A 24,322-nucleotide genomic window follows, 5' to 3' on the forward strand; every position below is an offset into this window, starting at 1 on the left:
ATAGACAAGCTGAATGAGACTGTTACCATAGCTGCTTTATCGGAAACGTCTAAAGCCGCATTCATCATGCGCATCAGATAGCTGCAGTCTTACAGTCTAAAATCTCTACTGAAAAAGGACAGAAAGAATTTCCAAGGCGGTCCAGGATGGTTCTGGTTAGTGCTGGTTTAATACTAGGAATAGTTCACCCATAAATGCGAATTTGCTGAAAATCTGTTTACCTTCAGGCCATATAAGATCTATATGAGTTGGAGAAATTTATCATTGCATCATGCTCACTGGTGGATCCTCTGCAGTGAATGGGTGCCGTCAGAATGAGAATCCAAACAGCTGATAAAAACAATTCACAAGTAAAACACAACACTCCAGTCCATCAATTAATGCGAAATGAAAAGCTGCTTTTGCAATAAATCCATCAACAAGCTTTTTATCCACAACACTGCTTTCTCCAGTGAAAAAGGTGTCTTGTCTGAATCAGGAAAGAAATATGCACAGATCAAGCACCGTTTACAAGCAAAAACAGTCCAGTTCTAAACAAATATGTGGTTGGATTTTGATGTGGGAGAACAACAGGTGATGGACTTTTTCAGTGGGTGAAGTGTTTTTTATGGATTGTGGACTGCTGTTTTGGCCAAGAGCAACAGATATTAAGCCTTAATGACGAATTTGTTTCTTACAAACACTCAGCTTTTTGCTTCAGAAGACTTTAACAGACAGACTGGAGTCGTGTGGATTATTGTGATGTTTTTATCAGCTGTTCTGACGGCACCCATTCACTGCAGAGTATCTGTTAGTGAGCAAGTAATGTAATGCTACATTTCTCCAAATCTGTTCTGATAAAGAAACAAACTCATCAACATTTTTGATGATCTCAGGATGAGTAAATATTCAAGTTCAAACTCGGGGCACCATATCAGTCCGTTATATGGAGAAAAATGCTGAAATGTTTTCCTCAAAAAAACATAATTTCTTTACAACTGAAGAAAGAAAGACATGAACATCTTGGATGACAAGGGGGTGAGTACATCATCTGTAAATTTTTGTTCTGGAAGTGGACTTCTCCTTTAAACAGCCTGTCTGGGACACTGCTAGTGAACTAAACAGAAGCACCATTAAGTTTAAGAGAACTAAATAAGTACAGTGAGTTGGATCTCTGCGATTTTGCTTAATTGAAATCCACCAACCATAGCTTGGCTGCCAAGGACTTGTGAGAGAGAAAGAAAATACGGGATCTGTTTCCTCACATGTAGCAGCTGTCAGAAGTCTCAGTTTTGCAGCTGGTTCTGAGGTTCTCCCGCTAATAGCCAAAGAGTCCCGAATCCTGACAAAACAGAGCTCAAGCACAAATTATAACTGTCAGAACTGTTAAATAAGACGCCTCAGCCAACACGTGTGTATGTCATCAAAACTGGGAACGTTTTTTTGGACCAAAACACCACTCTGTGAAAACAAAACCCTTTCACACGCCTAGCAGGAGATTCTGCTAAATGGGAAAACTTAAATCGTTGTGTAAGAAAAACAAAACAAAACAGATTTTCAGACTTGATACTGCAACTTATAAACATTTTGGGCACAGTGAGGCGGTTTGTCAGCGGCAACCCGTAGGGATCAATCACTCGTCTACATTTTTGCTATAAAACCATATTATAAAGCAAAGACAGGGAAATAAGTGTGCAGCTTTCTGCTTTGCTTTTGTTCGGGCCAAACGCTCTCCAACAATTCCTCAAGAAAATGTTATAACTCAAAAGTTGCACTTTCATAGCTCATAAACTTTCACTTGCTGTTAAAAAATAAATAAATAAACAAGAGTTCTATTAAGTAAACACAAAAAAGTTAATCAAATGGTAGTATCTAAATTAACCAGTTTGATTTAAGTCCAGTGTTATTTATATAGGGTTTATTACTATTTTGCAATATCTTTTATTTTTTAATTCAGTTTTAGCTTTAGTAATTTTAGTATCTAGCAAATCTGATAACATAAGAAAAGATTTTGGATCAAATATAAATCTCTGACCTTAGACCTGAGAAAGCCAGAGATTTTCTGAGTCTTTTTCTCATCTGAGAAGCAAAAGACTTCAGTAAAAGTCTCCATTTGGTCTCCATTTCATCACATTTTTGTCTCACAGAAACAAAAGATATTAAATAGAGCTTATTTGTGATTTTTCTTTCCTACAAGCTGTTCTGCTGACGTGAACACAACAGAATCAGGCCAAAATACCCGGTTTCGATTAAAACTTGTTAAGTCAATGAGTTCATTTATCCAGCTTTGGGACAAATAAATTCTTTAGGTGTTTGTGTTTTCTGTTCTCAAGCCTGACAACAAGAGAGTCTGCTCCAAAGCACCAAGCCTTGATTGACCTGCCCAAAAGTGGACTTTCCCTTCTTCCCAATCCCGTTCAACCTCTCCAATGATGATGATGAAGTTTCCACTGCAGCTGTTGTTATATTCAGAGGCGTTCTGGTAAGAAACCTCACTCCTCCAGTAAAGAGATTTACCAGTGCACTTATCCCCTGACTCCATCGTCAGCGATACCATTTGCGAACGGCACCTGAACCTGGTCATATTTCCAGAAAAAATCCAGTCTGGTTAACTTCTCTCTGGCACTCTTTTTTTCCCACAGTGAAGAGTAATGAAATCCTGGGTGTTTCTTGTTTCTTATTGTCCAAAAATATTACATTTCTGATCATAAATGTCTTCTGAAAGAACAAACTGATCCACGGCAACGGATCATGATCTACAAATCCTGAAGTCAGAAAAAAATATTTTCTGGCACAGATAGACTATTATTATTATAATAATTATTTTCTGGGACAGGGTTGCCAGATTGAGGAGCGCATTTGATAATAAAAGGCGACGAGTCTAATACGCACTGTAAGTTGACGTGTTGTTTTATCCACATTTTAATATGCCTATGGTCCAGAAGCGTCCTCTGAGGAGGCAAGCGAGGCAGTACCTCCTCAAAAAAAGTGGAGAGAAAAAAAAAATTGCCTCCCCTGAGCCCTTTGATTTTTAATATACCACCCTAAAGCATGTGTTTGGACCCACAGCCTACCAGATATAATAATTATGAATGTGTCAGGGAAAAACAGGAAGAAGATTCCATTAACATTTTAATAATTTATTGATAAACTAGTACTTTCTTTGTTTTCGGCTTAAGAGATGAAGTCAGCAACACTGACTAGTCATCTCCGCAATAGTGAGTGTGCCTGTATGCATGTTTCATATGTTTTCTATTTGAATTGGTTCATTTTAAAGTAGACATTTTACTCTCTATAAATATATTTTTCATATCTGTAAGGCAAGTACACAGAGTTTCATGCTCAAGTTCACAGAGACCAAGACAGCAGAAACTGCATCCTGTTCATTATTTTACAAAAGCACAACATTTTGTTGTTATTCTCAGTGCACAAACAAACACAGTCTTAACAGAAACGATGTATTACTTTTATCCGTATGACCAAAAATGAATATTTTAAGAGCAAGTGACCACAGCAGCGGCTCCATTTGTCATGCAGTGAGCATGCTACTATTCAGTTTCCACACGCTGCATGGCACTTCAATAGTGCACATTTTTCTAGGTTAACATTTGATTGAGCTGCCATGTAAAGTTGCTCCTACATACATCTTTCAGATGAAAAGCCATATTTGAGGTCGATGAATGATTGATGAGTGTTTGGATGTCCTGCCTGATGTACTATTTTTTTTCGGCGACTAAGCGACTAATAAAACGTTGGTTGACCAAGCCTTTTCTCGTTGGCTAACGGTTAGTCGACTATTGTGGGAAACCCTAGTAGACTAATCTCTGATCTGATCTGATCATTTGCTGGCATCCATGGCCGCAATAAGCTCTGTTTTCCACCACCTGGCAACCCGGCAGTCAAAATTCTATTGGGTAAACAGGCAGTGAGCGGATTCACACAGATCAAAACAAAAACAGACATTCCGTCACGAAACACACACTTCAAAATAGAATAACGGCTATAGCACTGTTTTTCAATGAAACAAGTATGTGAATTTCGAGAAAACGTCTTTTTGGCATTACATCTGTACTGTCATGTTTTAGTAAAGACACACAATGAAGAATTAGCACTGAAAAGGCATGGACAGTTAAAAGGTTTTTGCACCTGACCTTATTGAATATGCATTTGTAGGAGTTTTTCTTTCAGATGCCAAATTTCTAGGAGGAGAGTAATCAAATGAATTACGCAATGCTTTTTACTAACATTTGCGCTCGTCAAATTACTGGCCTCTGCTCTATTATTTAACGCCCAAAAAGCATGACTTAAACTATTTTGCACTTGAAATGGCTTAAATTATTGTTGTTAGGATGAGGCAACACAGAAAACAGAGTGCGTGGTTAGAAGGGTGAGGATTTTTTTCCATATGTATTCATTTATTTGGAATGCCAGAAGAACACGTTATTCGAACATATCATTTGCCAAGCCATGTTATTTTGAATTTGCTTCAGGAAAAAAAAAGACGACTTGGAACCCTCAACTAGGAGTCATGCAATACCAAGTCTATCAAAACTTCTAGCAAACCTTACTTTTTTTTTCTTAATTTGTGCTGCGCTTGGTATACTGCATTGGTTGATGTGTAAATGAGATGTTGCATCTGTGTTCTTTAATTTGCATGTTGTTAGTAAATACAATGCGGTGTTGTTTTGGAATTGCGCTCTCACGCTAATTTGCCCTTTTTAGTAAAACTGGCCTATGGTATTTTTATAATTTAGTACTGTCAAAAAAAATAAAAAATACACACAGCACCTTTACGCTCAGAAAATGTTTTTTCCAATAAGACGCACAGGGACCCATTGGACTGAAATAAGGCATGTTGATTAAATACATAATATCAACAAATTATCTGTAAAGGTCCATTGAGCACTAAGGCACTGACCTTAAACTGGACATTTATTATATACACCACAAATGAGAATGTAACCCTTATTTAAAACCAAATGATAAACAATGAATTGAATTCAAATATCACCACTGAGTAAGAAGAAGTGAATATACAAAAGAGGTACAAAGTTTAGGATTTTTTTCCGTTTTCATGTGGTCTCGCACGTTCAACAGCCCTCATCAGTTGTTACCATGACAACATCTTAAACAGCAAATACATCAGCGGTTTAAAGCTGTAGGCTGATAGGGAAGCCAGCCATTCGTTGTCTCCGCACACATAACCCCCAGAGCTTTCCAAATGATCTAAACTTTAAGAAAACACCATATAAATAAACATTTCACGTGATATACACATCTGAACTGTACTGGATGATAATCACACCCGTTGGCTGAATATATAGATGGTGACAGATGTTAAATTGTGGTTTGAAATGTTCATAGATGTGAAAAAAACTGTGTGAACAAGGAGATTTTAAATACTTTGCTCTAGGGCCAGTCATTGAGTCTGTGTATATATATATATATAAAAGATTTATATATAATATATAATAAATTATAGTTATATTATAAAAGCAGTAGTACATACGTGTGTGTAAAACTTAAGTTTTCACATAAATATATAACAATAATAATAATTAATAATAAAAAAGAAATACAGCTAACTCTTAAAAATGTAACAAAATTATTATTATTGGAATCCTATAATAAGAGCTTAAAATGAACATTGACCTTATAACCATATTTATAAATACATGGTGTGTCTATATATATATATATATATATATATATATAATTATATATTATATAAATATTATATAATAGTTATACATACATATATATATATAAAATTATATAACAAAATATTTATATATATTATATATATATATATATGTATATATATATATATATAAAGCGTAAGTTTCTGCATAAATACATAATAATAATATTTATTAATAATAATAATAGTTTAGTAATAAACTATTAAACAGTTCATAGTTAAATATTTAACAAAAAATTATTATTATTATTATTATTATTATTATTATTATATGGAATCTTATAATAAGAGCTTAAAAATTAACATTAACCTAGATTAATACATCATATTGTTCACTGTTAGTTCATGTTACCTGATGCACTGGTAGAACAAATTGAACCTTTTAAATAAACAATAAAAAGTTGTTTTATACATAATTACACACACACGCACAGACACATACACACACACACACATTACATGCTGTTAGATCAATTAATCATGATTACTTGCATCGAAAATACAAGTTTATGTACATGCTGTCAAATCAATTAATATAATCACGATTAATGGAATCAAAAAGAAAAGTTTGTGTTTACATAATATATATGTGTGTACTCTGTGTATTTATATCTATATCAAGAGTTCAGATGCAAAACCAGCTAAAAGCCACCTCGGTCAAAAATGAGATAATGATAATGAGTGAATGCTCGTCCATCAAATACTTTTACTTCAAACTCGCTAAATCCCAGCCTCAGCTCAGTTAGAAGTGCCGGTACTTACATAGAAACCTATTCATAGGATCCTGATAAAAATGCTTATTTTAAAGAAAAAGGTCAGATGGATTTAGAGGCATGTAAATATTTAATTAAGATATATATACAGAATGCGATTAATCATGATTAATCTATTTTAACAGCACTAAATATATATATTAAATTATATATATATATTAAATATATATGCCCTGATTAGTGTTTCAGGTAACACTAAAAAGTTTTCTGGGTCAAAGTGTGTTTCTCTGCCCAGCTCACATCCCCAGGAAACACAGGAGAAGCATTGTGGGAAAGGGTGAAATCTTGAGGAGGGGTCAGAGCCCAGAAACCCAGAGCAAAATAAATACTTGAACTATAACAAAAATACAGTCAGAAAGTGCACACAAAGCAGGTTGTGCTGGCCGGCTTCCTTCATTAAATAAGCCGAACGTCTTCCGCTGGTTCCTGGAGCAGCCCCCCCCCCATCACTGCCCTGCTCTCACTGCTACAATGGCCTCCTGGACATGGAGCTACATGGGCGAAGCCAGCGCGGGGGGAAGCCAAGCACTTCCTGCCTCCAGAGCTGGCAGAGAGACAAGCTCTCACGGGAACAGTGTGCAAGAGCAGGAAGTGTGTGCGTACGTGTTGCCAGCACAGTTGGTCCAGCTCCCCGTGAGACCTGGATGGGGAAAACTGGCTTCATGACAAGAGCAGATGTAAAGACACACTAGACAACAAACCCATATAGGTTAGTGCATGTACACACACCAGGTCACCGGATGACCTTCAGATGGGTTTAAATGTACTTAGAAGCGTGAGCAATGACAGTGGAGTAAAGTCCACATTGCAAGCTACACAAAACGCAGAGTGCAACCCATTTTACTTCTGAAATCTGACATATCGAAGCTATTCAACATTTAAGGAGATTTATAATTAAGAAAGCTACTCACATTCACACCCTGAAATTAAGCGATTTGAAATCTGCCATCTTCGGAATCTGGAATCTGATCTTTTCAATTACGATTTTTGCCTCTTCCATATGTTGTGCATCGGATTTCATGTGACTTTTATGTCATTTTAGATCAACATTCATCATGATTCTGAACTTATGGGAGTAACTTCAAAGATTTGACATGACCAAAGTTATCAAGACATTTGCGAAAGGTAGTTAGTGGAAGTATGATGTGTCAGAATTAGGGCTGTCAGTCAATTAAAAATTTTAATCTAATTAATTACATGATGTTTAGATTAATCAACCTAAATAATCACAAAATAAATTTGACTAAAAATACCCTCAAAAGATTATTTAAAGCTATTTTTGTATTAAATGAGAAAGTATCAAGTAGATATTACAAATTGTAGCTTTAGAAAGAAATATATTATTTGATTCAGGATAAAATTTACTATGCATAAACATTTAGGCTGCAACAGCCTAACATAAACCATGGAACATAAAAGAAGATATTTGAGAAACATCTATGTATTTTTTGTTCATATAATAAAGGTCACTGGTAACCAAAACAGCTTTGTTACCAACAGTCTTCAAAATACCTTCTTTTATGTTCCACAAAAGAAAGGTTTGAAATGACATGAGGTTGAGTAAATGATGACAGAATTAAAATGCTTTGGGTGAACTATCCCTTTCATGTTTTTATTATTATTATTATATATTTATTTATTTATTTAATGAAATTATACTCTAAATAAGAAACTAAATCTGACAGCTGGTGGCGGTAAATGTCTATACAAGTAACACTCACATGAGGGCTTGCATCATAAAAGTTTCAAAACTCTTCTGTCACATCCTTGTCTTTATTTTTCATATTGCCTGCGCATAATTTTGCTGGCTTCTGCAGCAGATCACACTATAAACAAACATATAATCACTTTATGTCCTCCGTGATCACTTCTACATGACAGCGCGTTGCGCAAGTGTTGCCAGGTCCACAGTTTTCCCACGGAATTGGACTACTTTTTCTACTGTTGCCGCAGGTTGTTTTTCAACTCCGTGACCCCACTGATGCAATATTTACCCCCTGGAATGCGACTGTGTAGTTTTGGACTATGTTTTGAGAAGCAATTGCGTGGATTTTGTTGTGAAAACGTGGCAACGCTGTTCATATTGTTAAAAAAAAATAAGGATAAGAATAATAATAATTAATTGTAAGTAAGCATTAAGGCTCACAGCATGAATGCAGCCTAAGAGAGATGGACGTTCTAGGTCAGAACGTTGGCTCCTGCGTCAGCAGCGCTACACACATGCATTGTGATACTCTTGTGAATGCATGTGAAGACTACCAGGAAAGAGAAGAAACTGTTAAATAAAGTGGTTATTTTTGTTTTCTTTGCACATGGACTATTTTACCGATGTCCTTACTGCCTTTTTGGACCTTGAACGTGTCAGTTGTGTTGCTGTCTATGCAGTTTTAGAAAGCTCTTCATCAAAAATATCTTAATTTGTGTCATGAAGATGAACGAAGGTCTCACAGGTTTGGAATGACATGAGAGTGAGTAATTACTGACAGAATTTTCATTTTTGAGTTAACAATCCTTTTTTATTTTACCCCTAACATTTAAAAGGTAGTATATCGTGGTTTCCACAAAAATATTAAGCAGCACAACTGTTTTTAACACAGATAATAAGACAAAAATGTTTCTTAATCAGCAATTTTGCTTGCTTGGAAAAAAATTACTACTGGATCCAAATGGTGTAGTTATGATATCTACCAGCAGGGGTTGACTATGAAACAGGAAATTCAGTGAGAACGCCACAGGCTGGACCTTGATTTTATCCATCTGGGATGGATTGGATTGTGGCCATGAAATACAAGTGTTGAAATGTAAGGGCATATCATTCAAAATCAAAGCATGTTATTGCTTTTTCATAGAAAGACAAGGCTTTTTCTTTTTAGAATAACATGCACTAAACAGCCATACACAACGAGACCAGCAAAAAGTAGCAGGGTATATTTTGATTTCATGTTGATGTTAAATAAATTAGTGTTTTGTTTACCTTTAAAACAAACCCTTGGGCCCTCATTTATCATTGATCAGTGATTCCTGTGAAACCGTTGAGTGTCTATCGCTTTGGGCTTGTGATTTTTGACCCTTTCTAATCTCATTTCCACATGGCTGAGATTCTTTCACAATACAGTTCGCTGAATGTCACAAGACGGAATCTCACAGGGACGAGACGACTCCGTCTCCCAAATCGAATAAAATCATGACCTATTTCTTTTATCCAGCTCACATCTTTTAAACAAATTCCCCCGGTGGCAATTGGCATACACGACCCAGATATCTCGAAACTGAGCTGGGAGGGAAAAAACACGTGAAGACATGAAGAAGCATTAAGAACCGTCTACAAGGGCATCGCAAAGCCCCGTAGGTAATGTCACTACAAATGCAAAACGGGTATCACAGGAAGTTCTCCTTCGAACTGCCCATGCATGAAGCTTTCTGTACATGATCCATGTTACTCAGTTAAAATATGGCATGTTAAAGCACAAATGTTCTCTTGTTATAACTAAGCATGCAAAGCACATCAAAGTAGTGAAGCAATCCAGGAGAAATGCTTTGCCATCTGCCTCCATTAACTCAGCCTAAGGCACAGTCCATCCATCACATACTGAGTGCTCAGTATTCACTCTGATTATGTTCTACCATGATGCACTGGTGCAAGCTTCTCCTGTGGGATGGTGGTGCTTGCTAATACTTAAGGTTTTCAAAAAAATGTATTATGTATTAAACTTTGGTATATTAAACTGATGAGAAAGTGACACTGAAGACATTTTTGTTGCAAAATACAGTATTTGTACTTCTAATAAATAATAAATCCTTTTCAATTAAATTCTTTTCAATAATATCTTTTCAATATGCAAATCAGCATATTAGAAAGAAAACTTTTTTCTCGCAATTGAGTCTTGCAATTCTCACATTTTTCCTCAGAATTGCGTAATACCCATTCTGACTTTTTTCTCAGAATTGTGAGATATAAATTCTCAATTGCAAGTTAAAAAGTCATTATTGCGAGATATAAAGCCGTAATTCAGATTTTTTTTCTCAGAACAGCATGATATAAAATCACAATTCAGTCAGAAATGCGAGATAAAAATTTGCAGTCATTTTTTCCTTGCAATTCTGAGTTTATATCTCACAATTCAGACTTTTTCCCCTGTAATTCTGAGTTTCAAATAATTTTTTTCGCAATTCTGACTTTTTTCTTGCAACTCCAAATTTATATCTCACAATTCAGACTTTTTTCCTTGAAATTCCGAGTTTATATCTCACAATTCAGATTCTTTTTCCTCGCAATTCTGAGTTTATATCTCACAATTCAGACTTTTTTCTTGCAATTCCAAGTTTATATCTCACAATTCTGACCTTTTCTCGCAATTCTGAGTTTACATTTTCATCAGTTTAATTTCCAAGTTTATATCTCACAATTAAAAATTTTTTCCTCACAATTCTGAGTTTATATCTCACAATTCAGACTTTTTTCTTCGCAATTCCGAGTTTATATCTCACAATTCTGACTCTTTTCTTGTAATTTAATTTTTTTCGCAATTCACTTTTTTCCTTGCAATTTTCAATTTATATCTCACAATTCAGACGTTTTTCTCGTAATTACGAGTTTATATCTCGCAATTCAGACTTTTTTCCCCTCGCAATTCTCAATTTATATCTCGCAATTCAGACGTTTTTCTCGTATTTGCGAGTTCATATCTCGCAATTCAGATTTTTTTCCTCACAATTCTGAGTTTATATCTCACAATTCTGACTTTTTTCTTGCAATTCAATTTTTTTTTCGCAATTCAGACTTTTTTTCCTCACAATTCTCAATTTATATCTCACAATTCAGATGTTTTTCTCGTAATTACGAGTTTATATCTCACAATTCTGACTTTTTTCTTGCAATTCCGAGTTTACTTTTTCATCAGTTTAAAGCGCCAAAGTTTAACACATAATACATTTTTTGAAAACCTTAAGCATTAACAAACACCACTATCCCACAGGAGAAGCTTGCACCAGTGCACCATGGTAGAACATAATCAGAGTGAATACTGAGCACTCGGAATTGCAAGTTCATATCTCGCAATTCAGACTTTTCTCTCGCAATTCCGAGTTTATATCTCACAATTCTCACTTTTTTTCTAGCAATTCTGACTTTTTTCTTGCAACTCCAAATTTATATCTCACAATTCAGACTTTTTTCCTTGAAATTCCGAGTTTATATCTCACAATTCAGATTCTTTTTCCTCGCAATTCTGAGTTTATATCTCACAATTCAGACTTTTTTCTTGCAATTCCAAGTTTATATCTCACAATTCTGACCTTTTCTCGCAATTCTGAGTTTACATTTTCATCAGTTTAATTTCCAAGTTTATATCTCACAATTAAAAATTTTTTCCTCACAATTCTGAGTTTATATCTCACAATTCAGACTTTTTTCCTCGCAATTCCGAGTTTATATCTCGCAATTCTGACTTTTTTCTTGCAACTCCAAATTTATATCTCACAATTCAGACTTTTTTCTTGCAATTCCAAGTTTATATCTCACAATTCTGACCTTTTCTCGCAATTCTGAGTTTACATTTTCATCAGTTTAATTTCCAAGTTTATATCTCACAATTAAAAATTTTTTCCTCACAATTCTGAGTTTATATCTCACAATTCAGACTTTTTTCTTCGCAATTCCGAGTTTATATCTCACAATTCTGACTCTTTTCTTGTAATTTAATTTTTTTCGCAATTCACTTTTTTCCTTGCAATTTTCAATTTATATCTCACAATTCAGACGTTTTTCTCGTAATTACGAGTTTATATCTCGCAATTCAGACTTTTTTCCCCTCGCAATTCTCAATTTATATCTCGCAATTCAGACGTTTTTCTCGTATTTGCGAGTTCATATCTCGCAATTCAGATTTTTTTCCTCACAATTCTGAGTTTATATCTCACAATTCTGACTTTTTTCTTGCAATTCAATTTTTTTTCGCAATTCAGACTTTTTTCCTCACAATTCTCAATTTATATCTCACAATTCAGATGTTTTTCTCGTAATTACGAGTTTATATCTCACAATTCTGACTTTTTTCTTGCAATTCCGAGTTTACTTTTTTATCAGTTTAAAGCGCCAAAGTTTAACACATAATACATTTTTTGAAAACCTTAAGCATTAACAAACACCACTATCCCACAGGAGAAGCTTGCACCAGTGCACCATGGTAGAACATAATCAGAGCGAATACTGAGCACTCGGAATTGCAAGTTCATATCTCGCAATTCAGACTTTTCTCTCGCAATTCCGAGTTTATATCTCACAATTCTCACTTTTTTTCTAGCAATTCAGACTTTTTTCTTGCAATTCCGAGTCTATATCTAAAAATTCAGACTTTTTTCTCGCGATTCAGACTTTTTCTTGCAAATGCCCAATTGTCTCTCGCAATTCTGACTTTTTTCTCGGAAATTCCTGTTTGTTTCTCGCAATTCGTACTTTTTCTTGGAAATGCGAGTTTGTCTCTGGCAAACTTTTTTCTCAGAATTGTGAGAAATAAACTCGCAATTGCCTGTCATAAAGTCCAATTCTGAGGGAGTAAAAAGTCTGATATGTTCTCGCAATTAATTGTGAATTTATATCTTGCAAATCTGACTTTATAACTCGCAACTTTGAAAAAAAGATTTAAAGACACTAAAAAAAAAAATCTTACCAACCACAAACTTTTTGACAACAGTGTAAATTAAAAGAGGAATCTTTGCCATACACAGTAAAGCAAGTATCACAGAAGCTCGAGGTGAGCTTTTTCCACAGAATATATAAAAATCTAGTTCATATTAATTTTTTACACCAAGCATGCTCTGATCCTGCACTGAAGGATCTCCATATCCTCTTTCCTGTCTCTAGTGCCTATCTGTCCTACAAAGCTCAAGAACAACCAATAAAAACAGATGCATTATCCCTGGGAAGTTCAGTGAATGAATGAGAAAGATTATATCACAAGAAACGATATCCAAACACCTACAAGCAACATATAACAGGAGGAAATAATATTTGGAGATTTCAATCCCACAGTCCTGTGCCGCTCAACACGAGAGCTAAAGAAAGCTATGTTGTGCTCTCTCTCCCACTCCGCGATTCTCACATTAATGAACTGTGACAGCAGGAAAGTAAAACAGGGCCTATCGATATGAATTAAGATAACACTGTAAGATAACGGCAGAGAGGGCGGGAGATTAGTCACATCCTCTATTATGCTCTTAATGAAGTGTTACCAGATGTCATTCAACAGTGAATTCTCAAAATGTCTTTATGAAAGCTATGATTTTAATTTGCCACAGTTTTCATACAGCTAAAACTAATTAAAACTGTGTCGCTTTAAATATTAACCAAAGACAATCTGAGATGCATGTAACCCTGAGCAGAAATAAGTCATGATTGAAAAGGTGCTATACTGCCCTCTGTTGGTGGATGGAAACACTAGATGTTGGACAGCCAATTTTATGATGTTATAAATGATGTTATGATGCCATTCCACAACTCTCATTAGCGCAATGCATATGGATGTTTTTAATTCTCATCCATAATGCAGTAACAAAAACACATTTTTCTATTAAAATCAGCATAAATAAAAAGCATTAAACATATCATTAACTGTATAATTTCACAACATGAATTTTTTTTGGCATGAAACTAATGAGAACCGCAGGAGGAAAAGTGCTCATTTAAATGAGCTTTTGATTTTAGGGAGAAATGTGACCAGTTTGACAGATTTATTTAGAATCACCCCAGCAGATTCAAATCAAGCCTGACAAACTATATAAATGTGTGTTTTATATCAGCCATTTTGTATCATCAGTATATCCAGAAGGCCTTTAAACTACCCACAAAGAACACTTAGTCATACTCACAATTTCTTAAGGGCTTTGATCACATGATTCATGACTGATTCCTGAGCCAGTTTTCCATGTGGCTGATGTCTGCTGACCTCCTGGACGGACTCATATGCTCTCAGCTTCACTGGAGGTTGGCTGCCAAGAGGAATAGAGAAGATCAGATGATTCTCATAAAGTTTATATCCATCATTTGCCAATTCCAAAGATTGTGCTGTTGAATCAGATTGTAATAAATGAGGATATTCAAGATGAAATGTAGTTTATCACTTTCGGACTGCAAGTAATAATAAAAAAGAGAGGTTATATTATACTGTAAGTGATTGCATGACAACATCCAAACTGACTGTCTGTTCCAGAAGAAAATATCTTAAAGGAGCAGTTCACACAAAAATGAAAATTTGCTGAAACTAAGCTGAAATTTACTCAGGCTTATAGGAGAAGTCCACTTCCAGAACAAAAATGGACAAATAATATACTCACCCCCTTGTCATCCAAGATGTTCATGTCTTTCTTTCTTCAGCCGTAAAGAAATTATGTTTTTTGAGGGAAATATTTCAGCATTTTTCTTCATATAATGGACTGATATGGTGCCCCAATTTTGAACTTCCAAAATGCAGTTTAAATGCAGCTTCAAACAATCCCAAATACGGATGTAAATGATCCCAACCGAGACAGAAGGGTCTTATCTAGGGAAACGATCGGTTATTTGCATTTAAAAAATACAATTTATATACTTTTTAATCTCAAACGCTCGTCTTGTCTTGCTCTCCCTGAACTCTGTGTATTATGGTTCAAGACAGTTAGGGTATTTCTCCATTCGTATTTTCTCCCTCAACTTCAAAAATCATTTCAAAATCATCCTACATCACTGCAGAAGAACCCACTCAGTCTTTCCAAAGTGAAAGGTGCAAAGAAGATCAAACATCCTTAACAAAAATGGTAAAACAGCTTTACAGGACAATTTTGAAGTTGAGGGAGAACATGAGATGGGAGTTTTTCGACATACCCAACCTGACATGAACCGGAAAAAACAGAGACAAGACGTTTTAGATTAAAGAGTATTTAAACTGCATTTTTTTTTAATGAAAATAACCGATCGTTTCACTAGATAAGATCCTTCTTCTTTGGTTGGGATCATTTACACCCGCATTTGGGATCGTTTGAAGCCGCATTTAAACTGCATTTTGAAAGTTCAAAATTGGGGCACCATATCAGTCCATTATATGGAGAAAAATCCTGAAATGTTTCCCTCAAAAAACAATTTCTTTACAGCTGAAGAAAGAAAGGCATGAACATCTTGGATGACAAGGGCGTGAGTACATCTCTAAACTTTTGTTCTGGAAGTGGACTTCTCCTTTAAGCCATCCAAGATATAGATCAGTTTGTTTCTTCATCAGAACAGATTTGGAGAGATCACTTGCTCACTAATGAATCCGAATGGGTGCCATCAGAATGAGAGTCCAAACAACTCATAAAAACATCACAGTAACCCACAAGTAATCCACATGACTCAACTCCATCAATTAACAATTTTTTGAAGCCAATAGCTGTGTTTGTAAGAAACAAATCCATCATTAAGTTGTTTTTAACTTTAAATCAAAATACCAGTAATCCATAACGCTTCCTTGTGTGAAAAAGTTTATCCCCTCTTGTTCTCCAACCTCAAAATCCACCTGATTTGGACTGTTTTCATTTGTAAACAGTGCTTGATCTGTGCATATTTCTCTCCTGATTCAGACAAGACAACTTTTTCACTGGAGAAAGCCGTATTAATGGTTAGAGTACTCATTTAAGCAACAGCTCGAAGTTAAAACCAACTTAATGATAGATTTGTTTCTTACAAACACACAGGTTTTCACTTCACAATATGTTAATTGATGGACTGGAGTGGCGTGGATTACTTGTGGATTATTGTGATGTTTTTATCAGCTGTTTGGACTCTAAATCTGACGGCACCCATTCACTGCAGAGGATCCATTGGCGAGTAAGTAATGTAATGCTACATTTCCCCAAATCTACATCTTGGATGCCCTAAGGGTGTAAATTTCAGCAAATTTAGTGCTCATCTTGTCTTGCTCTTCCCGACCTCTGTTTTTTTCCAGTTCAGGACAGTTAGGGTATGTCGAAAAAACTCCCATCTCATGTTCTCCCTCAACTTCAAAATCATCCTATATCGCTGTTTGATCTTTGCATGTTCACTTTGCATAGACTGGGTAGGTACTTCTGTAGCGATGTAGGATGATTTTGAAATGATTTCTGAAGTTGAGGGAGAAAATACGATCATAGTTTTTCGACATACCCCAACTGTCTTGAGCCAGAATACACAGAGTTCATGGAAAGCAAGACAAGACGAGCGTTTGAGATTAAAAAGTATTTAAATTGTATTTTTTAATTAAAATATCCGATCGTTTTGCTAGATAAGACCCTTCTTCCTCGGCTGGGATCATTTACATTCACATTTGGGATCGTTTGAAACCACATTTAAACTGCATTTTGGAAGTTCAAAATCGGGGCACCACATCAGTCCATTATCTGGAGAAAAATCCTGAAATGTTTTCCTTACACAATTTCTTTACGACTGAAGAAATAAAGACATGAACATCTTGGATGACAAGGGGGTGAGTACATTATCTGTAAATTGTTGTTCTGGAAGTGGACTTCTCCTTTTAAGACCAATACAAATTGTACCTATAAATACACTTTGTTCATATTTCAACTCTTTTTTTTTTTTTTTTTTTTTAAATATAACTTCAAATATATACTATATGCTCAAATATAAGACATAATTTCCACACTTGATACATAGTTTTTAAGGCCTAACTATTTTAAAATGTATGAAAAGTAACAATAAAGAATGAGTAGGTGTGTTCGAACTTTTGATTGATAGTGTAACTGAAAAGCACAGACACATTAAGCAGTGCATTCAATCAGAATTACCTTAACCACAGTCCTAAAGCTGATTTACAAGATAATCACTCACCATTTTTCATTTTAACCAATCCTTAAATAACCCTTCTTTCTGAGCGCTATTCAAGACACCCGATTCCAACTGGGAGCAGATCTATATTCCAGCCAATTAGAGCCATGACTCATATGTCACTACCCACAAGAACATTCATTTTTGCTGCTCCAGCAGGCTGTCGAGAGGACTGTAAACATTACTCAGAACATCTCTGAGTGGGACTACAGTGGGACTGAAATGACTGACGGGTCCTCAGTTTCTGCATCACGCCTCTGCAGGGGCGCGGCCCACGTGTCTTTTATAAACACTTCCTGTTTGCGACTTTCACTCAACAAGATGTGGCTTTCCAAAAAGGCACATGGGCGATTTTTAGAATAATGACGCAGGTTTGACGTTCAGGCTAAAAGTGTGCCAGCACACTTTTATTAGCAAAGTAACAGTACAATGCACTTTTTTATTTATTCCCAAGTGGTAAAAATAGTAATATTACAAATGAATATTGATGCAGAGGCCTACCGAAAAGCATTTTAATATACACTTGTTCTGACGTTAGGGTCAGCAATTTGTTTTTATAAAGAAATTACTTTTATTTAGCAAGGATCCACTAAATTGATCAAAAGTGACAGTAATGACATTTATGATGTTACAAAAGATGCATCAAAGATTCCCAAAAAATATGTATCCTGGTTTAGGGTTATTATAATAAAGTAAAATGAAAACTAAAACTATTACAACTACTAAAAACATTTTGTTAACTGAAATAAAGCTAAAATAAAATAAAATATAAATATTAGTTTAAAAAAAACTAAACGAAATAAATCTGAAACATTAAAAAAACATTATTTGTAATAAAATAAATGTTAACTAAACAAAAAAAGTGTTAAAAATTAGCATTTTTTATATTTTATTTCAGCGAGCTGCCAAAGCAACATTTGTTGTTTTTATTTAGCTTAACCTGATGTATTACAATAACTAAAATAGAAATAAAAATTGATAAAAACTATACAGGCATATTCAAAAACAACAAAAACTAACAGAAATGACAAACACACAACAAAATGAGTAAAACTTTAACTAAAATAACAAACATAAAGGTAGAAAATATAAAATATATATAAATATTAATCTTATAAACAAATAATTAATAAATAAATAAAAATAAATAATAAAGAATTCGGTCAATTAATAATTTAATGGCTCATTTGTTGGCACCTACTGGCATATAAAAGTGAAATGTGAAAAAACACTGGAAAAAATCTATTTCTGATACAATATACAAACACACAACAGGGTTGTCATCACTAACTACAACTATTAAAAACATTTTATTTAAATTAAAGCTAAAATAAAATAAAATATAAATATTAGATTAAAAATTTAACTAAATGAAAAAAATCTGAAACCATTAAAAAAATCCATTATTTGAAATAAAATAAAGGTTTATTTTAATTTTTTTTAACAAAAATTGATTAAAACCATACAGACATATTTAAAAACAACAAAAACTAATAAAAATGATAAACACAACAAAAAGAGTAAAACTTTAACTAAAAATAAGAAACATAAAGGTAGAAAATATATTTAAAAAAAAAAAATAATAATAATATTAATTAAATAAAAACATAAATATTAATAAAAAACTAATATTATCTCTCATACTAAAATAACACTGCCCTGGTTTCGTCAAAATTCTTCAGAAGATTAAATATCAAATTGTAATAGTATTTTACAATATTACTGTATTTTTAAATTAAATAAATTTGGTTTTGGAGTGGAAACCAATACTGTACGTGCACTGAATTTAAATGTCACATTGTTTAAGAAACATTAAAAAAGTTCTTGAATCAAATAACTTACTTTAATGTGTTTGTAAAATATGTTATAATTTAATTACAATACATTTTAACTATCTAATCTAATCCTGAGCTTTACTAAGTTTACTTTGCTACGGTGTTTACTAAGCACTAAGTTTTGCAGCTGAATAAACTGCTTCTCAAGGAAAGAGGATTACACCATTAGCTGAAACTGATCACAAACAGCTCGCTGAAACTAAGCAGACATGATCTGCACTTTATTTTACACAGAACTCCTAGGAAAATAGCGATTCTGCATTGGAAACAGCTGACTCCATAATGCCTGGCCAACAGACTTCAATGCAAAACATACTTTTTCCTTACTTAGTGAAGGTTTTAATGGTCTGATCCTATAATACACACTGTGATTACTCAGTACTGTGCATAATGTTTTAAATATTAAAGAAATAGTAAAGAAATAGTTACTCACATGCTGGTCTTGAGTTGTATTCTGGGTAAAAATGTCTGAGGGCGCAGGAATATTTCTTGATAAAGTTTCATGAATTTTTTATGGGCCTTTTCTGAACTGATACTGTGAAGAGAAACAAAACTGTTAGGCATTTTCATTTTTTATTACAGTTTTGTTTTTAAAATGGGAAATTAAAACACTAGTTCAACAAGTTCAAAAGCAACTGAAACATTTAGGATTAACAACATGAATTAATTTAACACACTAATGACCATTTGTACCTTTCATTTAGCTGGGTAAGCTGCGTCAGCTGTGTGTAGTCAAAGTCTGTGAGTCTTTGCTCAACTGTGTTGAAAGTAAAAAGTTCAGCAGATCAGTAACAACCAATTTTAAACAATTTTACAAAGTTTGAAACACTTAATAATAGTGTTGGGTTCGAGTCCACCTCGAGTCGAGTCCGAGTCTTTTACCAATCGAGTCCGAGACGAGTCCGAGTCCAAAATGGGCAGAGTCGGACTCAAGTCCGAGTCCCAAAGGGCCGAGTCCGAGTCGAGTCCGTCCGAGTCCAAGGAAACACTACTGTTAGTCAGTATCTTAACATTGTTTTAATCCAGGGGTGCCCAAACTCAATCCTGGAGGGAGGTGTCCTACAGATTTTAGCTCCAGCCCCAATTAAACACACCTGAACCAACTAATCAAGCTTTTACTAGGCATACTAGAAACCTCCTGGCAGGTGTGTTGAGGAAAGTTGGAGCTAAACCAAGGACCAGGACCGAGTTTGGGCACCCCTGATTTTAACCTTTACAACTAGAAAAATGCAATGTCAGTTGAAATGTAAGAAAAGTAAACCTCTAGTGGATCTTGCCATTTTGATTTTTGGTTTCACAACATCTCATAAGTGTTCATGTTCTGCTTAGCAAACTTAAAGTCATGGAACAAAAGTTATGGCTGATCTATGTCTTGTGACATATTTCAGAGTGAAACAAGTTTTAGAATGTAATAAATTATAGGGCGGGACTTGACTTTATTCATCGATGTTGTAAATATATAAATTCAAGGGTGGGGGTAAAGGAGTAGGTATCTTGGTAAATGGGACCTTAAGAGCAGAAAACCTTGCAGCACCTCTTTTATTTCTGATTGTGACTGTGTGTGTTTTGGGTTGTATATGACTTTTTTTTCTTGAAAGAAAATGAGGTTGTGAGGGATAAACCTAGTCTTTACAATGGCACACACTGTTTTACTTTTGAATGCATTTATAGTTACATTAATTACAATAAATTACATTATATAGGGAATAATTGATGATGGGCCATTTAATTATTAGAAGATCATGCACACCCAAGATGGTTTTGGACCCATAAAAACTGTTGCTGCAAAGATGTTAGAAAAATTATTTCAATACAGAAAAAAAAAACTAATCAACCAATGTAAGTAAAACATTCTAAAGCTCAAGGCAAGTAAACACTCCAAGTATTACTTACAAGCAAAAGTATTAATACATATATTAATCAAAAATACAAATGAAATAACATTTTTTAAAATAGAATCTTTTTTAAAATAGAATTGTAGGGTTTTTTTTGTAAGTTTTTTTTTTTATATATGTAGGTCTATGTAAAGGCTATTACAGAAATAGACTATAGACATTTCCTGAAGTAATAAATGTTAAAATAAAACTGCAAAATCTTCACTGTATACATTAAAGATGATTCTTATTACAGTTAATAAGTGATTCAGTCAAGAACAGTGAGTGATTTTCTCTTTTTCTTTTGTTGTTTGATTAGTGTTTGACGTGGTCGGCTGCTGCAGGTTTACGCTGCTGTCGCTTTAAGATCTGACGCACAGATCAAATATTTTGACGCATCAGTAATTCTCCCAACTGTTCAGGTTTACTTAAGACAAAACCGACTTCATTTACATGAATAGTCTCCAATACGAGCATGTGTGTAGCAATAACAGAACCTATTAAAAGCGAAAGAGTTGAGTGTGCGCGCACTAGTGATGTGCGGATGGCGGTTATATCGGCGGGTCGGGTGGGTCGGGTAATAAAAAAATGCATTCTGATTATTTGCGCGTGGGTCGGGGGTGGATGAGATAAATCAATAATGAGACAAATATTAACTACATTTTCTAAAATATGAACCTGTTCTAAATACTTTTTTGAGGCAAACGATTTCATTTTTGTGTGTGTGTCTATGTGTTCACCTGTTCGAGAAGTTGTGACAGAAAAAAAGACATTCCAGATCAAGTTTGAAGGGAGTTACGCCTGTGTTAGTGCTATTGAGTAGGGTAATATTTAGTGGTGTAGTGCGGTACCTGCGCATCATTCAGCTCATCCGCGCATCTCTAGTGCGCACATAAACCCGTCGGCTTTCAAGTAGCTACTGGACAAGACTTTCGTGATAATGCATCGAGTCAGTGACATTTCCGTCAACTGTCTCTGGACTCGGACGGACTCGGGATATTTTCCGAGTCCTAAAGGACTGAGTCCGAGTCAAGTCCGAGTAAAAATGCTTACGAGTCCGTGACAAGTCCGAGTCGCCTAAAAATTGTACTCGAGACCGGACTCGAGTCCGAGTACGAGTCCAAGAACCCCAACTCTACTTAATAAGTAAAAAAAATGTGACAACCAGCCCCGGTCTTCTCTATCTGTACTATGCAGGATAGAACAGCCTTGTTGTCATTTACAAAATCGAGTCAATACAATGTAAACAATATATGAGATGTATAATCCACTGACTCCTTACACTATTAAACATGTTTATTTGAAATGTCTCTGTACCTGAATGTCGGTATCGGCTCATGGCTGTTGCAGTAAATGAAAACAGGGTTCACTGTAACAGTGAGAAATATCAGGTGTGTTTGGCCTGTTGCTGTCGGTCATGGCAACGGTCAAGTACTCATATTACACACAGTGCAAGGTTATTGTATTAAAAGATAACAGCTTAAGAACTTCCGGTTCAATAACAACATACAGTAAATGGTAACTGATTGCATATATAATTAAGATAATACATTAAAATAACATGGTAAGACACACAATTCGCAATATCAAGCAGCAAAAGCCACTGTTTTGTACAGATTAAATCGTAAGTCAGACTCATAAAATTTAAAAATGGCTGCAAAAATAAGGTGAATATAAACACAAATCAGGTTTATCGTTAACTACAATTGTTAAAAATGTTGTTAATTGAAATTAAGCTAAAATAAAAAACAATAGATATATTTTAAAACAAGAAAAATGAATAAAAATAACAAACACACAACAAAATTTGTAAAACTTAAAAAAAAAAACAGAGAAAATATTTTAAAAATCTTATATTAATAAATCGAATAAATACATAAATAAAATACATATTTTAATAAATATTGATAAGGTGGATATAAACACATCAGCATTATTATCATTAACTACAATTATTACAAATGTTGTTAATTGAAATTAAGCTAATTTAAAATATAAATATTAATAGAAAAATACACAGATATATTTTAAAACATTAAAAACTAATAAAAATGACAAACGCACAACAAAAATAGTAAAACTAACTAAAGGTAACAAACATAAAGGCAGAAAATATTTTTTTTAAATCTAATTAATATTAATACAATAAAAATAAAATAACAAAAATGTAATTAATATTAATTAAACACACATGGTTATTATTGTTAACTACAATTATTACAAATGTTGTTAATTAATATTAAGCTAAAATAAAATATAAATATTAATAAAAACATATTTTAAAACAACAAAAACTAATAAAAATGACAAACACAACAAAATTAGTAAAACTTTAACTAAAGGTAACAAGCATAAAGGCAGAAAATATTTAAAAAATCTTATTAATATTAATACATCTGATGAATTGATAAATAAATCAAAATAAATAAAAATGTTAATAAATATTGATAAGGTGGATTTAAACAAACATCAGGGTTATTATCGCTAACTACAATTATAAAAAATTGTGTTAATTAAAAATAAGCTACAATAAAATATAAATATTAGATTAAAAAAATTAACTAAACGAAAATTACTTAAAATAAGCTAAAATTAACATGAAATTTTTTAATAAAATAAAAATAAAATCTAATTCAAAATATTACTAAAACTTTACTCGAACCTAATAGTGGTCAACAACAAATAAGGATGACAAGCAACTCAAAAGCATATCCATTAATAATAAAAGCTAAAAACTATTCTATTCATTTCTGACCCAGTTTAACCACTGAAGCTATAAAAAAAATAAATAAATTTAACAATATGGCTCTATTCTGAATTTTAAAAGGGAAAATGTGCAGAATAAAAAGATGGAAGGCCTGTAAGATCAAAGACGTCTTTTCTTTTTCTTGTTAGCCTCATCTGTTCCCTGTGAAACCACAACAGTAAATCCCCTCAGCTGAACTAAAAGCTTATAAGGTTTAATTAAGTAAGTGGTCCACCGCTCCATACGAGCCGAACTAATCCAGCAGAACAGCTCGCAGGTCCACCAGAAAAATCTGCTCAAAGCTTGATGACAGTTTGCTAATATTCTCTGAACTGTACAGAGACTTAAAAAAGGCTGTGAACACTATACAAACATACTGTGAATTACACTATATATATATTTATAGCTTATACTGACCTGAAACAAGCACTTTGACTTTACATGTTCTCTGACTTTATACAATAATATAGGCTAATACAACAATGAAATATTAATATATATATCAAATCTGTGACTGTAGGCGTGCTTTGAACAAACTCTGCTGATGACACACACTGATAAATTGTGGCCTGAACTCACTTCTGAG

The 24,322-nt window shown here is 34.0% G+C and overlaps 1 protein-coding gene across 1 annotated transcript in view; it reads right to left on the bottom strand.

Moving 5' to 3' along the window:
• The window catches only part of cnbd1 (cyclic nucleotide binding domain containing 1), a 62,751-nt gene extending 40,329 nt beyond the window's left edge, over positions 1 to 22,422 (bottom strand). Inside the window, exons 1-4 of the mRNA XM_051097888.1 lie at positions 22,308 to 22,422; positions 19,810 to 19,873; positions 19,550 to 19,651; positions 14,320 to 14,439 (exon numbers count right to left, since the gene is read on the bottom strand). Of these exons, the coding sequence (XP_050953845.1) occupies positions 14,320 to 14,439; positions 19,550 to 19,651; positions 19,810 to 19,873; positions 22,308 to 22,329 (308 nt within the window). The 5' untranslated portion in view covers positions 22,330 to 22,422. The remainder of the gene's footprint in view (positions 1 to 14,319; positions 14,440 to 19,549; positions 19,652 to 19,809; positions 19,874 to 22,307) is intronic.
• Between the last annotated feature and the right edge of the window lie 1,900 nt (positions 22,423 to 24,322).

This window comes from Labeo rohita, chromosome 24, assembly GCF_022985175.1.
Source record: "Labeo rohita strain BAU-BD-2019 chromosome 24, IGBB_LRoh.1.0, whole genome shotgun sequence".
Classification (NCBI taxonomy): domain Eukaryota; kingdom Metazoa; phylum Chordata; class Actinopteri; order Cypriniformes; family Cyprinidae; genus Labeo; species Labeo rohita.